This window comes from Drosophila elegans, unplaced genomic scaffold (assembly GCF_018152505.1).
Source record: "Drosophila elegans isolate 14027-0461.03 unplaced genomic scaffold, ASM1815250v1 contig_476, whole genome shotgun sequence".
In the NCBI taxonomy this organism is placed as follows: Eukaryota; Metazoa; Arthropoda; class Insecta; order Diptera; family Drosophilidae; genus Drosophila; species Drosophila elegans.
Window position 1 is genome coordinate 26,620,853 of NW_024545863.1, and position 16,717 is coordinate 26,637,569.

Below are 16,717 nucleotides of genomic sequence, written 5' to 3' on the forward strand. Positions count from 1 at the left end.
TCCACTTGCGATTGCTAAAATTGTATTTCGATTTGCATTTTTGTGTTCTCTTCATCATCTTTTTAGGTTTGTTTACTTCTAGAAGGTCGATCAGCTGTTTTTGCATCAGCGGGTGCCTGTGTGAATGGGTCGCTTCAACTTTTTCGCTACAGCTCGGGTGGTCACCATAGGCCAACAGTAGTGGATTAATCATTAGCAGTGGAAAACTTTCCACTTGCGATGGCTTAAAATGTATTTCAATTTGCATTTTTGTGTTCTCTTCATCATCTTTTTAGGTTTGTTTACTTCTAGTAGGTCGATCAGCTGTGCCTGTGTGAATGGGTCGCTTCAACTTTTTCGCTACAACTCTTTTTAGCTGCTGTGTACAGACGCTATTAATAACAAGAAAGGAAGCCAACTTCGGCAAGGCGAAGTTCATATATCCTAGCAGCTATTGCAAGAATTAAATATTCTTGAAAACATTAAAATTATGATTTACTTGGGTGTATGTTTAAAAGCATTGAAGCTGTGATGATTTGCAGTTTAATTATTTGAGTTCCTATGGCAGCTATATAATATAATTTTCCGATTTTAATAAAATTAAGAGCGTAATTCTGAACTTTCAAATAATTAATAAATAAATAATTAAAAATTAATAAAAAAAAAATTACGAAATAAAAAAGAAAATTTTTTTAATTTGTTTTTTTGTTTTAATGTTTTTATTGTTCCCATGGGATCTTTATGTTATAGTCGTCCGATTTTGATGAAATTTAAACCGTAATTCTGAAATATTTAACCATTACTATTTGTTGAAGAACTAAAAAAAAATTTAAAAACAGCAAAGTTATATTTTTTTTAAATTATTTTTCCGACTGTCCTTATGGTAGCTATATGCTATGGTCGTCCAAGCCGGCTCGTTCCGACTTATATACTACCCTCAAGAGAAATACAACTTTTGGGAAAGTTTCATGCAGATAGCTTCAAAACTGAGAAACTAGTTTGCGTAGAAACGGACGAAAGACGGACGGACAGACGGACATGGCTAGATCGACTCTCCTAGTGATGCTGATCAAGAATATATATGTATACTTTATAGGGTCGGAAACGTCTGCTTCACTGCGTTGCAAACTTCTGACTGAAAATATAATACCCTCTGCAAGGGTATAAAATTACGATTTGAGCTTTGTGACGTCGGATGTGAGCTTGTTTTTACTTATTTTGGTGTGTGTTATTTTCAAAACACATACATACTTACCGTATTCGTTTTACGCTCACGTCAGTAGACGCCCGAATTCAGAGCAACTGAGAAAGACGGACAAATATTTATTGATTAATAATCTAATAATTGGAAGGTACATACATATATTTAAAAAAACGAATCAAATTAATTTTTTTTATCCCATTTCTTAACAAGAAAAAAAACGCAGCAAAACATTCAAAATTCATAACAGGGCAAGTATTGCCACAGTTTAATATTCGATTAATATTTTTGTTAAGTTTATTATCTACAAACATATGTACATACATACATATGTACATACATACATATATATATTGTTTGTAGATACATATGCACATATGTAGGCACATTCAAAGCTGCCCTATAGGCGCTTTAAAATTTACATATACATACATATGTAAATGTCTGTCCCAGTCTGTCAATGGTTGCTTGTACATAAATCAGGGGTGCTCGAAACTGCCTTATGGGAGTGCATTTACCAACACATTCAAAGAAGATCACCTACACAAGTAATGAATTCAGTGTAGAGCTGAGGAAAAGACAAAATCAAATTTGATTTGACTTAGCCATCCAAAAAAAAAACCATGCAATTGTTGTTGCCTTTTCTCGGTTTTATCAGCAACGAACCGCAAGGATGAAACGAAAAATTGTTAATGTATAGCAAATTGTGCAAATTGTGGGTAAATATACTCGTTAGCACCTTTCCTAAATTCAAGGATGAATTTATTTATGAAACTTTTGTAATCCTTTAAACTAAGGACGGTTGGTTAAGTATAAAAAGAAAGGGGTAAACTTCCGCAAACCCCCAACGTCCGATCAGTTTTTAATTTTCACGAAAAAATATGTACAATTGTGCGACAAAACCGATTTCTTGGAAAATATCCGTAAAAACATATTTTGGTTTTTTGTCAATAAATCCAATAATATAAACTTTATAAAAAAACCGTTAAACAAAAGTTGGAGACCGGGATGAACTATACATTTCATGTATAGTGACATTTTGCGTAAAGCTGATAGTTTACGACAAGAATGCAGAAAAGTTTTGCCTTCCAACCGTCATTTCAAAATGAGCACACAATTAATTTTTTTTAATAAACTTTATGGTTTTTATACCCTTGCAGAGGGTATTATAATATCAGTCCGACCCTATAAAGAATATTTATATTCTTTATCAGCATCACTAGGAGAGTCGATCTAACCATGTCCGTCCGTTTGTACGCAAACTAGTCCTTCAGTTTTAAAGCTATCTGCATGAAACTTTCCCAAAAGTTGTTTTTCTATTGCAGGTAGTATATAAGTCGGAACGAGCGGGATCGGACGACTATAGCATTGGAACAATCGGAAAAATAAATAAAAAAAAAATTATAACTTTGCTGTTTTTAAATTTTTTTTAGTTCTTCGACAAATAGTAATGGTTCAATATTTTAACTTTCATTAAAATCGGACGACTATAACATATATATGTCGCACATAGTTAACATTCATTCCGATATTTTTCGATAACATTAAGGAACGCGACAATGTATCGATGAACGTTGAGATAGTTTGCTCATCCCTGTTTAGGTGATGTTGCCAGATCAGCTCGTCACTTTAAAATGACTGTTAAAAAGCAACCTAGTTTGGTCGATAACTCGTTAAATATTAACTTTACCGAAAAAGTCACTAAACAAAAAATTGACTTTGAACTTTTGTTTGGTTATGTTTTTTGATAAAAGTCATATTTTACAAGAAATGGCCAAAAAAACAGAAATAACTTTTTTTAACGTTATTTTCCAAGAAGTCGGTCTCGTCGCAAACTTTGACCTGTTTATTTGTAATCAGGACCCCAAAATACATGGATAAACAAAAGACAAATTATTTTCTGAAATTAAGGGCGAAGTGTTCCATTAATTGTTGAAAAAGTCATTTAAAATTTTCTGAAATCAAGAAAAATATCATATATACTGGTAACTGACTGGCGTCTCGAGAAGTCATAATTAAAAAAAATTTTTTTATTGAATTTCAATATTAATTTTAGAAAATGTAATAGTTGCATCGATCAAGAAAAAGCCTCTCAAAAGGCTTTTGTTTTTACCAAAGCATATTACGTTGGCAAAAAACAAAAAGATGTTATTTAAACGTGTAAAAGGGTAGTAAAATACCGGCCAATTTAATTACAAATTCAGATTCTGAAAGATTTTTTGCAGTTGAAAAAGTAATAAACATATTAATAAAAAAAAAGTCTTCTACGCCTTGCACCGATTTGGAATCTCACAAATGAATTTGTTCTTTCCGAATCATATTTAATTAAATTTAATTTATTTAAACAATTCTTTCTACGGCTAGAAGTTTCAAACTTATATTTTAGTGCGCTGGTCAAACAGTACAACTTATTTTTCACACAATATTTTTAGACTACCAAAGAAAATTTTAATTCGACTTATAGTATAGATAAAGCTGAGGCCGCTACGATTTATTTATTGTCATATTAGGATATTGTAAGTGTGCCAATGCGTAACACTGCTAATACTTTTTAAAGTCTTGAAGTTGGATTCATATCCTTATCGCGTAAACAAAATTTTGAAGTTTGTTCTTTCCGACGCATATATAATTTAATTTATTTAAAAAATTCTTTCTACGGCTACAGTTTTAAAACTTATAATTTAATGCGCTGGTCAAACAGTACAAGTAATTTTACGCACAATATTTTTAGACTACTAAGCAAGAACCGCTACGTTAAATTTATTGTCATATTAGGTTATTGTAAGTCTTAATACTGTTAAGACTATTTTAAGTCTGGAAGTTGGATTCATAACCTTGTCGTCGCGAAGCTTAAAATATAAGTGCTTCATTGGCTGATCAAATCACTGTTCGCTAGTTCTTCAACCACATAAATAACCAGACAGAATTTGGCAACCAAAAAAAGTATGCTTGTGGGTAATAAGTTTCTAAAAAAAGAAAGTTGACAAGTTTACTTTCAATATTACATATAAATATTTACACAATAAAATGTGGATCATTGCTATATTCAAACAAACACTATCCAAAACTTTAAAAGCCAATAAACTCTGAAACCGGTTATCAAAATAAGTTTTAAGTTGGACATTTCTCGTATCTTAAAAATTACTGCTTATTTATTCAAAAAACATTTAACAATTTTAAAAATATTTTTTAATTTTTAAGAAAAAAATAAAACGAATCAAACATGGGTTCCGGTTACAATATATCTATTTCGATATTTTATGTTTCGGTTGCGGGTACCGGAATAGTACCGGCTCAAATAAAAACAACATTTCTAATATTATAACTAATAATTATAACTATTATAACTAATAATAATAAAAAATAGAATGTGGAAGCTTTTAAATTTTTTTTTACTTGTACCTGTTTATTTAGCAACTTTATATAAAAAAATTATTATTATATATGCATCGACAATTTTTTCACACTAAGTTAAATTTTTGACTATGTCGAACCTGTAAAAGTTTGGTTAGGGATTCATTTTTGGACGCGGAATTTCAAATTTTATGTTCAATGATGTGTATGGGGAAAAGAATCCTCTGGAAGAAAATCATTTGCAGAATTTGACATTTAAAATATATTTTAATGATAGGACAAATAGGCACTTTAAATCACGCAGTACTTGAGTCAGCCAAACATTCCCAGATCATCAAGAATTAAATAATAAAAAAAATAAGAAGCCGCAACCACTCAAGTTGGAACTGGAGCCAGACAGCAGACAATTTGCAGTACCTGTTGCCTCGTAGATCACCATCCTCGAAGCAATGTCTTAAGGAGTCTACTCGCAGACTCACCAGGGCCCTAAAACGTAAATAAGAAAAAGCACAACGTCGGTACATTGCAAAACTATCGCCAACCAGTACAGAGCATTCCTTGTGGGTTGCCAAATCTAAGCGCGTCGCGAATCGGATCAATTGCCGAGATGATCTAGACATGTCCTTCTGCCTGTCCGTCCGTCTGTTCGTCTGTTTGAATGTCCGTCTGTCGTCCGCATGAGCGATGAAATCTCGAAAACTATGTAATCCAGATTGTGATTTATGAATATTTGACTCAATGGCAATGTCATTTGAGCTATTAAAGTTGAAATAATTATTTAAAAAGCAACTTCTAGATGGACCACCCTTTCGAACCATTAAATAGCCATTTTAATTTATCATACAATGGATTTTGTCACAAAGTTTGTGTCACAAAGTTTTGTCTTTGATAGTTTATAAAACTCTCCTTTAGAAAGTGATTCGACATTTTTTTAATGGTTGGACAATTAGCTAGCACATGCCATTGAAGTTTTTTGATTGTCTCATTTGGATCAATAGATTTAATTATTGCAAAGAAAAATCTGAGATAAGCTACTGTCCTTCCGTTTCTACTTAAACTAGGCTATCAGTCCTATTTTTTTGCAAGCAGTAGGTTGGACCGGAGGACTGTAGAATACAAAAAAAATGTTACTTTCTTGTTTTTTAACACGTACGTATATACTTACAGTATAGTATATAGAATATAGATATAGTTATTTTTTTGTGGCTTAAATTTTATTAAAGTTATGCGACAGCATTACATAAGTGACAAAGGAAGTATCCGAAAATTAGTATTAAAATGTACATAACTTCGTTATTATTTAGCTTTTATATATCTTAAAATGTAGAATTTTTTTAATACTTGAAAAACACGTTTTCAATTTTTAAACAAGGTTCAAGGAAGTCATATTGACATTTACGATTGGACATTGTTAATTGTTAAAGGTAAAAAGTATTAAAAGTTTCGACTTGCCGAAGTGTACCTTCTTTCTTCTTTGACTTTATTTTAAGTTTAATAAAGCAACCTTAATCTAAAAATACTTTCCACCATTGAATTTGAAAACGTAATTTTTTTTTAATTGCTTTGTTATTTATTTGATTAATCTTTTTCTTTTGGCTATTAACAATAAGTGTATTAAATCTTATGGCAATAACCTAACTTACAGTCGTATGACTGTTACTGAGTTATGTGGCCCTGAAAATTATTCCTGGGTTGGAAGGTCGTTGTGTTGTTGGCGGGTTCTGCTGGAAACCCGAGTCAAGCTTCTTGCGAGATGATTTGGGTGGACAGAGAGTTTTTCATTGTAGGTCGGCTTTTGTTTGTCATTTTATCTTCAACTGCAAGAATCCCGAGGTTCCTGTGGGTGTTTTGCTTGGGGGTGGAGTTGTATAGCAAAACCTTGTAATCCAGACGCAGGAGCGGTCGAGCGTTTAAGATCCAGTGGAAGCTGCTGAATTAGTTTGGCTAAATAGTTTCTTTTTTCCGGGCTCGGTTTAGCGTGCGTGTGGTTTCCATAATACGTTGTTTTGAGGATGGCGATCTGGGATCGACTCTTTTCCAATAGAAGCTGTTCATTTTGTAGTTCGCACGTCCTTTCCTTGAGGTGTTGAAATAGTGGCTGGTGCAACGAGTATATCTTCAAGAGCATCGGTAGTGTAGTCGATGTCCGCTTCGATGTTGAGCTGCGGCGTTAGTTCAATGTGGGAACTTACATATTTTTTATTTTTTAACTAGTTGGTTCTGTGCGACGTCAACCTGTGTGGGTGGGCTGTGGTCTCTGGGCTTTTAAAGAAGAGTTATGATATGTGGAATGTTTTTTGTCACCGCAAAATCTATTAGGTCAGGGACTTTTCTGTTGTCTGCTGGCCAGTATGTGGGGTTACCAGGGGAAACATAGTCAAATTTGTTGCTCAGTTTGATGATTGCATTATAACATTATAGTCTCCCACAGCTGTAAAGCAATCTATAAGTAAGTTGTAAAAATGCATGGATTGTCAAAATTTCGGTCCGCGACCAGAGCAACAATTTTGTTGAGCAATTTTGTTGAGCTTTTCTCCCTAATGTAAATTTGTGGGGGCTTAGAGTTCGGTTGGGTCTTTTGACCCAGTTCTAGTTGAATTTCAGCTAGGAGGGCAATCTCCCGTGTAATTCGTTGTCTCTTTGGACACGGTTTATTTTTGGTTTGTTACCAACGTCGGTGTTTTACGGGCTTAGCTTACGTATATTTTGGATGTAGCGATCCATGCCGGATTGTATGACCAGGCCCGATTGTTGAATATTGTTTTGGTTTTGATTAGCTGTCAGAGGTTTTGTTGCCGTTGTATTTGGCGCTGCGATCAACGACTTCGCAGTAGGTTCCGCGATAAGTGCCGTTTCTGCCTCTGTTGCTAATTTGGCTGCCGTTGCTGTAGATGTTTTTATTTCTTTTGGTGCAATTGCAGACGTTTTACCGATGCATATTGTTGGTGCTCCAGTGGTCGAGTCTGATGGTAGGGGGTTTACACTAACTCTACGCCGTAGAAGAAGGTGTAAGAGTAAGTAGAGAGGTGAAGCAAGACCGTGCTCTGTGGTTATCGACCATCAGTAGGGCCGAGATACCCTTAGTAGACGTTTTTTGCACTTTGCTATCGTGCGTTGATATGTACGAGAAGTACCGGTCTCTTCTTCTTCCAGTTTAGTTTTGTATATTTTATTTTATTTGTCTTTAAAACATCTACTATCTTCAACTTATACCGGAGCTCGAGCGAAACACGTCCGCTCTCTTCAGCTGCACTCAGAACACATGTTTTGGCCTGAAACCTTGATTTTAATTATGCTTATATGAACATAACTAATTAGTAATAAGGAATGAAATTTAGTTTAAGCCGTCAAAACTACTTTAAAAAACAAAACAATATAACAGTTTACACAATTACGAGCATTTGTAACTAGCTCCAGACTTTTTGTGTCAGCTCCCATTTCGCAATCAGCTTGTAGCAATCCGATAATAACATCACGTACTGGTTTGGTATATGAGAGTGGATAAGAGCAACTACTGTACCAAAATTTCGTTTTCGGAGGTGTAAAAATATTAATTGGTATATTATTGATTTTCTTTTAGATTGCGATGACTGGCTTTAAAAATATTTGGTTCGTAATATGTACGATTTTAAAATTGAGTATATCCTCCCCTGCACCTCAACAAAACTTAAACGCACAGAAAAACATTGAAGAAATATTTAGCAGTCGTTCTGAGCAACCAAATAGTGGAATTGGATTAGTGGTTACGCCTGATCCTATAGACCCCTTAAGTATACAGTCAAATTTTAACTCCATTAGTGGCAAAACTGCAGAATGCAATTGCGTGCCTTATTATAAATGCGATCCGTCAACGACTAGTGTCACTGAAGACGGTTCATTTGACGGATTTGGTGAAATAGATATTCGATTTAACGCTGATGACCCAATCTGTCCTTCATCTGTAGACGTGTGTTGTGCTAACAATAGGACGCGTAATGAGACCTTAAATCCCACGCCGTTGGATCAAAGACCAAACCAACCACGAGGATGCGGTATTCGCAACACGGGTGGACTAGATTTTACTCTTGCTGGGGTCACGCAAAATGAAGCTGGGTTTGGAGAGTTTCCATGGACTGTTGCTTTACTGCACTCTGGAAATTTAAGTTATTTTTGTGCTGGATCTCTTATACATCAACAGGTGGTTTTGACAGCTGTACACTGTGTTGAGACTCACACATCAGGAACCTTTACGATTCGTGCTGGGGAATGGGACTCACAAACAACGAAAGAGCGTCTACCTTATCAAGAAAGAACGGTGCAAAAAGTTCTTAGACACCCACAATACAAGAGCAGAAACATAGCTAATGATTTTGCACTTGTAATTCTGAGTCAACCGCTTAACTTAGATGATCACATTAATGTTATATGCTTACCACACCAAGAAGCTGTGCCGGCACCCTCCGTCACATGCTTTTCCACTGGCTGGGGAAAGGATGTTTTTGGTTCTTTGGGAAAATATAGCGTCATAATGAAACGTGTGCCCTTGCCCGTTGTGGACTTTAATTCTTGTCAAGACCGTCTTCGACGCACTCGACTTGGACCAAGGTTTGCATTGGACAGGTCATTTATATGCGCAGGAGGGCAGCGTGGCATTGATACCTGCCAAGGCGATGGAGGAGCCCCCCTTGTTTGTCCCGTTAAATTATCATCTGTGAATCGGTATCAGCAAAGTGGTATTGTTGCTTGGGGAATTGGATGCAACGATGAGGTGCCAGCAGCTTATGCAAACGTAGCTTTGGCTCGAGATTGGATTGACCAGCAAATGTTAGCCAATGGTTTTGGGACGAGTGTCTACACTGCTTAACTTTTTGTCTCCAAAGGCCAACAAAGAAACTGAACAGGAAAAAAGCTACGTTGTTAAAGATATAACATATTTATATTGATAAATACTATGTTTAAAGAAAAAAAGATAATAATGATTTCTTTGTTTCAGGCAGTCGTTTCTAATAAAATCTTTTTGGAGCAAGACCAATCTACATATGTTAAAAATCTTTAGTGTGTTGGTATTATTGACCTTGTATTTTGTATACATAAATCGATGTGAAAAACTCGAGGACATAGTTGGTTATAAATCTCCCTAGGAAGAAAGCCCGGGACTCAGATAGGACTAGCGCTAGTTTCGTTTGCACGTCATCTCAAACTCTTCAGCGTCTGTCGTTAAAGCTTCTATAGTATGTGAATGTTAAATGCATTTGCTTTTTATCAGCGATCTGCTTTCCTATATAGACTAGAATGTAAATTCGGACCAAATTGTAAAATAAATTTCATTATACCATTTTCTTTTTATAGAATGTTTAATTTTTGTAATTTTTGCAAGGGTGTACAAGCTTAAACAGAATGTAAAATGGTTATTAAAAATGACAAAATAACATAAACTATTCAAATGTTGAATAAAAACAGCAATATAATGATAACCATAGGAAATAATTCGTCTCTATTTTAATATTAAAACATATGATAACTCGGTATCAAAGGCATAAGAACAACAATTACCGCAAGAAAAGAAAAGGTATCTTGAAGATCAATGCCTCATGTTTATGTGGAAATCCAGCAAGATTGAATGGATCAGGGAATGGATTCATCCGTTAAATTAAATATTGAGTCACTAAGTAAATAATCTAACTTGTAAAGGTTATGGTAGGGTCTTTTTTAAGACACCGTTGATGTCATTTTAAGTATGCCAGTCTGAGTAAAAATCTTCTTCTGTACCAACTCGCTAACAGATGTGAAAAGCATGAGACTTGCCTATGTCAAAATTGTTTTCGTTTTATATGTACTAGTTGGAAAATGTACTAGTTAATTGAACGCCGGTAAGGTAAAAGATATTTGCGAGTGCAAAATCCAAGGAAGAGCAAAAGGTACACAATTTTTTAAGTACTAACGAAACGTTTTTTGTTTAGTTTATTCGTAACCGTAGAGTAAAAAGTAAGCAACAAGAAGAAGAAAGCGTTTCTGACCCTACAATGTGGCCCACGAAAAATATACTTTTTTAAAACTTCATGCGTTTTTAGTTCTCACAATGGACCGAAGACCACTTTGTGGATTATCAGTATTTTAATCTGCCGAAAAGTCGATGTCAATTAGCCGCTTCGCAGATGCGATTTGACCCCCTTGGACTATTTTTGTGGGGTGCCGTCAGAAATAGGTGCTAAGCCGGTCAAATCATGTAATAACTTAGTCTCCAAACCATTTTAAACCAACTGCAGAAGGCGGGATACCAAAAAAGCTGGATGATTGGACCGAATCAACTCCTGCGATATGCTGCTAAAACGGAACGATGACTGGCGACGAAGAATGGATCACTTACGAAAAAATCAAGTGAAAACAGTCGTGGTCGAAGGACGGTTAATCGTCCCAAACTGTGGCCAAGCCGGGATTGACCAGGAAGGTTTAGCTGTGCGTTTGGTGGGATTGGTGGGATCCCACATGGCCAGACACTTAAGTTTACCATCTTCTGCGAACAACTGAACCACTTGAAGCAGGCGATCGACCAGAAGCATCCATAACTGGCCAACAGGAAGAGTGTAGTGTTTCACCAGGACAACGCCAGACCACAAACATTGAAGATGAATCTTTAGAAGCTACGGGAGGTCGGACGGGAGGTCTAATCGCATCCACCATGTAGCCCGGAGATAACTCCAAGTGATTACTACCTGTTCCTGTCCATGAACTCAAGAGGGGCTTGTGAAAAGCTGCTGTTCGAGTTCTTCGCAAATAAGGAGGGGGGCTTCCACGAGGGGAAAACAGAACATCAAACAAAACGGCGCACATTTGAAGTAAATCCGATCACTGTAACACTTTTTATAAAGCATTAAATAAATAACGAAAGAACGGCAGGGAGGTTTTTGACAACCTTATATATTTCAATTACTTCAACCTTTTTCTCCTTAAGTTCATTCTCATAAACTGATCCCGTTTTATTTGGCTTATCATACGTATTGCAGCATATCCCTAATCTTATTTTAATACATAAAATTTGTTTAAAAATTATAGCTAACTTTCTATATTCAGCCTTCTTAAGTTCATTCTCATAAACTGATTCCGTTTTATTTGGCTTATCATACTTATCACAAGTCTGATTTTAATGGATTAAAATCCTTCTCATTAACAAACTTAAACGTCTGGTACCTTAAATTCAAAAGGCTGTTAACCGCGCTCAGGTTCTAATTTAATAAAGCACCGATAATCTAAGAAAACCTCCCACCATTAAAACTCAATTTCCATTTTAAGTCTGAATATACAAAGTTCATAAATTGAAAATGAACTTATAATACAAATTTTATGTTTTGGCCAGAAGAAAATAAATTTTAGTTTAAGTAGTCAAAAATTCGATTGAAAATACAGTATAACAGTTGGCACAATTACGAGCATCTGTATGACACAAGTTTCAGGAGCTGTTACTATGTAGCTCCAGATGTTTTGTTACAGCTCCCAGTTCGCAATCAGCTTGTGCCAATCCGACAATAACATCACGTACTGGTTTGCTATAAGAGAGTCTGTAGGAAGCAAATACTGTACCAGTATTTCTTTTTCGGAGGTGTTAAAATATTAATTGGTATATTATTGATTTTCTTTTATATTATTATATTAAGTCCTTAAGTAAATGAGTGGTAGTAGCCACTTCATCCGTTAAATAATCCCTAAGTAAATAATCTAACTGGTGAAGGTTATGGTAGGGTCTTTTTTAGACACCGTTTGGTTTCAATACTTCTGATGTCATTTTAAGAATGCCAGTCTGAGTAAAAATCTTCTTCTTTACCAACAGCTGTGAAAAACATGACACTTGCCTATTACAAAATTGTTTTTCGTTTTTTGTGTACCAGTTGGAAAATATACTAGATTATTGAGCCCCGGTAAGGTACAAGACTTTTGCGAGTGCCAAATCCAAGGAAGGGCAAAAGTTACACAATTTTAAAGTAATAACGACACATTTTTAAATAAACATTTTTTGTTTAGTTTATTCGTAACCGTAGAGTAAAAAGTAAGCAACAGGTAGAAAAAAGCTTTTCTGACCATACAATGTGGCCCACGAAAAATTAGCTTTTTAAAACTTCATGCCTTTTTAGTTCACACAAAGGACCGAAGACCACTTTATTTGAAATGGAAATTTCATCGTTCCAGCTGAAGCTCATTTCCACCTCGGTGGTTACGTCAATAAGCTTTATTACCACAATGTTAACCGAAATCGCGGCGTTTTGAAATACGTTTTCTTCCCCCGAATGGAAATGGAGACATCGACTACATATGGGTCTAGCAGAACGGTGCTACCTGCCTCACAGCCATCGTTAAAGTTGAACTTTTGCGCGGTACGTTCGAAAATCGAATAATCTGCCGAAAAGCCGATGGCAATTAGCCGCTTCGCAGATGCGATTTGACCCCGTTGGACTACAGTTGACGACCTAATGCACGGTATTGAACTCGCTTTTGAATTATACTATCAAAAATGTGCTGAAAAAATGGGTCGATCGGATGACCTGTTGACATTCCGGGGCAGCCATATAAAGTAAGTGGTCTTTTGAAAAATGCAAGTAGCCAATAAAAAATAAGAATTAAAAAAATATAACCCCGCCATTTAGTCATTTTAAAACGCGTCTTTTTTAGCCAACCTGTAGTATTATTTTTCAGGATCACTAGCCGAGTTGATTTAGATATTTCCGTTTTCTGTCCTTATAAACGTCAAGATCTACGAAAGTATACGAGAATGAGATTAGGGTCTTAACCTGCGGGTTCTAGTCAGTGTACCAAACATCTTTTGACAAATTAGAAAAAAAAGTTAGAAGAAATCTGAATTTTTAATAGATATTAAGTATGTGTTTTCCCTCGCCTTTTTTTAGTGCTACTGCGATTTTGTTGTCTAGAAAAACGCTAGAAAAACGTTCCGTGAGATTAATGGTGTTTTGGGGGATGGTACTCTAGCAGTTCGAACCGCAGAGGTATGTTTTCGACGATTCAGAGCCGGTGAAAACGACACTGGTGACGACAAATACCGGTCAAATCATGTAGTACATCGAGCTAGACCGGCATATGGCATCTCGTGACATTGCCCAGTTAGTATCCAAACCTTTTTAAAACAGTTGCAGAAGGCTCGATACAAAAAAAACTTGATGTTTGGACCGAATCAACTCCTGCGATATGTTGATAAACGGAACAAACTTGACCCTTCAATGAGGCGGATGGTGACTGACGACGAAAAATGGATCACATACGACAATATCAAGCCATAACGATCGTGGTCGAAGACCGGTGAATCGACCCAAGCCGGGATTGACGACCAGGAAGGCTCCCATATGGCCATACACTTAATTCTGCCATCTTCTGCGAACAACTGAACAACTCGATTAGGAGCGTCTCGAATTGGCCAGTAGGAATGGCGTAGTGTTCCACCAGAACAACGCCAGATCAAACCCTTCGTTAGAAGCTATGGAAGTTTGGATGAGAGGTCTAATCTCATCCACCATATAGCCCGGAGATAGCTCCAAGTGATAACTACCTGTTCCTGTCCATGAACTTTTCACTCATGTGAAAAGTGGCTGTTCGAGTTCTTGGCAAATAAGGAGGAAGGTTTCTACGAGGGGACACAGAATATCAACGAAAACGACGCATATTTGAATTAATTTCGAGCACTTTTACACTTTTTATAGAGCATTGAATAAAAACGGAAAGGAAGTTATTTGACAAACTTGTATATTTCATTCACTTCAACCTTATTCTCTTTAAATTCATTCTCATAAACTGATCCCGTTTTATTCGACTTATCATACGTATTGCAGCACATCCCCAGTCTTATTTTAATAAATGGATTAAAATCATTCTCACTAACAAACTTAAACTTTTGGTACCTTAAATACAAAATGCTGTTAACTGCTGTGAGGAGTCTTAAAACTCCCCATAAATTGCGATGCAGGAGAGCTGCATAGCAACAGCGAAGGAGGCGAGAATGCCGGAGGAGTCAAGGGCACCCAGGTCAAACGGTAAACAACGGACCTTGGACCCGGGCAAAGCGGAGACACCTTGAACTAACGGTACCACGCTGGATTTTGGACCCTCACACGGCAAGGGCAACAGGGTCGAACGGTAAATTGGCAGACTTCGGACCCGCACAAAGAGGACGCACCGTGAATCAACGGTGCGGCAGTGGACCTTGGACCCGATCACGCGAGCTGGAGGAAAGGAATAACGAGACAATATAAAAGGGCGGCGCAAGCGCAGTTCAGCCCGAAGTAATAGTGGGAGAATCAAAGCGAATGCGTGTACGCGAGAAGAGTAGGAAGTTAATCATGTGCGGAGTCCCGGATCAAGATCGCTAAGTCGAGACGCCAAATGACGACAAGTCTACAAGGGTGAGAATACAACGCTGAGATCCAACGATTGCTAGGTCGTGGTTAAATCGAGCTCAGGGAGTCCTTGCGTAGAGTCTGCGATAAAGGTGGCTGGGCAAAGAGGCGGAACCTAGTTCTACCTGCTAGGCAATACACCTTACCGGTCCCGAAAGTGAGGTTCGCATAACATCCAGAGTCTTGGTGGAGCCGTCACGAGTCAGACACCAGCAAGCAGTCGACGTAGAGGAGCGACGCCGCAGAAGATAGCGACGAGGTGCGACGCCGCAGAGGACAACGACGAGGAGCAGCAGTAGCATTAGCGAAAGAGCTGCGAGGCTATATTTAAGGAGAAGAATAAAACCTTTGCGATTCAAACACAACCCTTGAGTTATTAGGCTACTGGCGATCTATAAACTTGAGACTTGAGATCACTTACGACCTAAAAAATCAATCAAAGATGACCATAAAATTAGATAACAATTTACCAAGTTTTTTGTCATCAGCCCAATTTTCAGGACATATATGCCCTAACTAAAATTTGAATTAGTTTTAATTTTATTATTTATATTGTTTTATTTGTTTAAAATTAATCTTATCCTAATTAATTAATATTAATTACTCGAGTTTATTTATTTATAATAAAATAATATCCCAACATTTAACGCAACTGCAAATATAGACGTATTAATATGGAAAATGAATACGGATAGAAAAACTTACCTTCGCCTATACCATTATATTTAAATTGGTTTAACGATCCAGGCTGTAATGCTCCTTTGCCCTTTCTTGATCCAACTGTTTAAACTTTGTTCGAAATGTAATCCACTTATTTTCCAAACTGAGTTCTAAGTCTGGATATTTCAACTCAACATCTCTAATTATCTAATAAGAAACATAAACATATTAAATAATAAATATAATAGTACATACACACATAAATAACCACTTGCGCATACTTTTGTATGGTAAATGCGCATTAGTTCGATTCTAGAAAAATTTATTTTAATGGGATTTTGACCCAACTGCTCATTCGTATATGTACATATGCGTGTATGGATGTGAATAAGTGGCGACCAAAATGTATATAATGTATACCAAAATGCGTATAAATAAAGTTATTTTGCATTACTTACTTGCTCATTTAATTGTCTTTAAAACATTTCACTTGCACTTGCACTTTCAAGAAACTTTACGAAATGCTCGTTCTTTCTGTAAGTGATGGCACCGGTTTTAAGACGATAGCGATAGCTTTAAGTGTTTTGGAAATCTATCTATCGAAATACCGCACACCTCTAGCATACATCTTACAGTATAACATTTAAGCGAAGTTAAACTTAAAACTTAATTTATTAACTGTATAATAATAAGAAACTTATTCATACATTGTAGTGTTCACCAATAATATTTTATCAAAAGGTTTCACAGAAAGCGTTTGAAAGCAGCTGGAAAATTTTTGGTAAAATGGACTACTTTTAATAAGGCAATTTACCTAAAAAAAAAATTGTCCACCAATAAAGTTAAAAGAAGGAAAATAGTCCATATTCTGAGAGTTTTAGGTAATGGGATATCTAAAGGTGAAATTTTAGTCCATATTGAATTTGTATATGCTGAGGTGTATAGGCTTTGCTCTCTTAAGCGGGAGCGGGAGGTACATGCAGATGTGGTCCGTTCGTGTTACAATTATGCCGGCGCTAGCACTTTCGGTGTGTAGTCCAAGGCATAGCGATCGGTTAAAATTTCGGCCACTTGCGGGACATTTTGATTATGTAAACACTGCAACAAAGTGTTACAGTGTGTGCCCTTTAAGCACTCTTGGTACAGTGGG

The 16,717-nt window shown here is 36.3% G+C and overlaps 1 protein-coding gene and 1 long non-coding RNA gene across 2 annotated transcripts; one reads left to right on the forward strand and one right to left on the reverse strand.

The window, feature by feature from the left end:
* Positions 1 to 1,205: 1,205 nt before the first annotated feature.
* LOC108138109 (phenoloxidase-activating factor 2) lies at positions 1,206 to 9,545 on the forward strand. Its single transcript, XM_017260119.2, has 2 exons — positions 1,206 to 1,331; positions 8,115 to 9,545. Exon 2 carries the CDS (start codon positions 8,121 to 8,123, stop codon positions 9,375 to 9,377), a length of 1,257 nt encoding a protein of 418 aa, XP_017115608.1. The 5' UTR covers positions 1,206 to 1,331; positions 8,115 to 8,120; the 3' UTR covers positions 9,378 to 9,545.
* A 5,944-nt stretch (positions 9,546 to 15,489) lies between these two features.
* Positions 15,490 to 16,102, reverse strand: LOC108138107. Its single transcript, XR_001774079.2, has 3 exons — positions 16,026 to 16,102; positions 15,613 to 15,774; positions 15,490 to 15,559 (listed from the first exon to the last, which is right to left on the reverse strand). It is a non-coding gene; the product is annotated as an uncharacterized LOC108138107 (long non-coding RNA).
* Positions 16,103 to 16,717: the final 615 nt, after the last annotated feature.

Coding starts and splice junctions, on each gene's coding strand:
- LOC108138109 (XM_017260119.2), top strand. CDS start 8,121: ATGACTGGCTTTAAAAATATTTGGTTCGTAATATGTACGATTTTAAAA.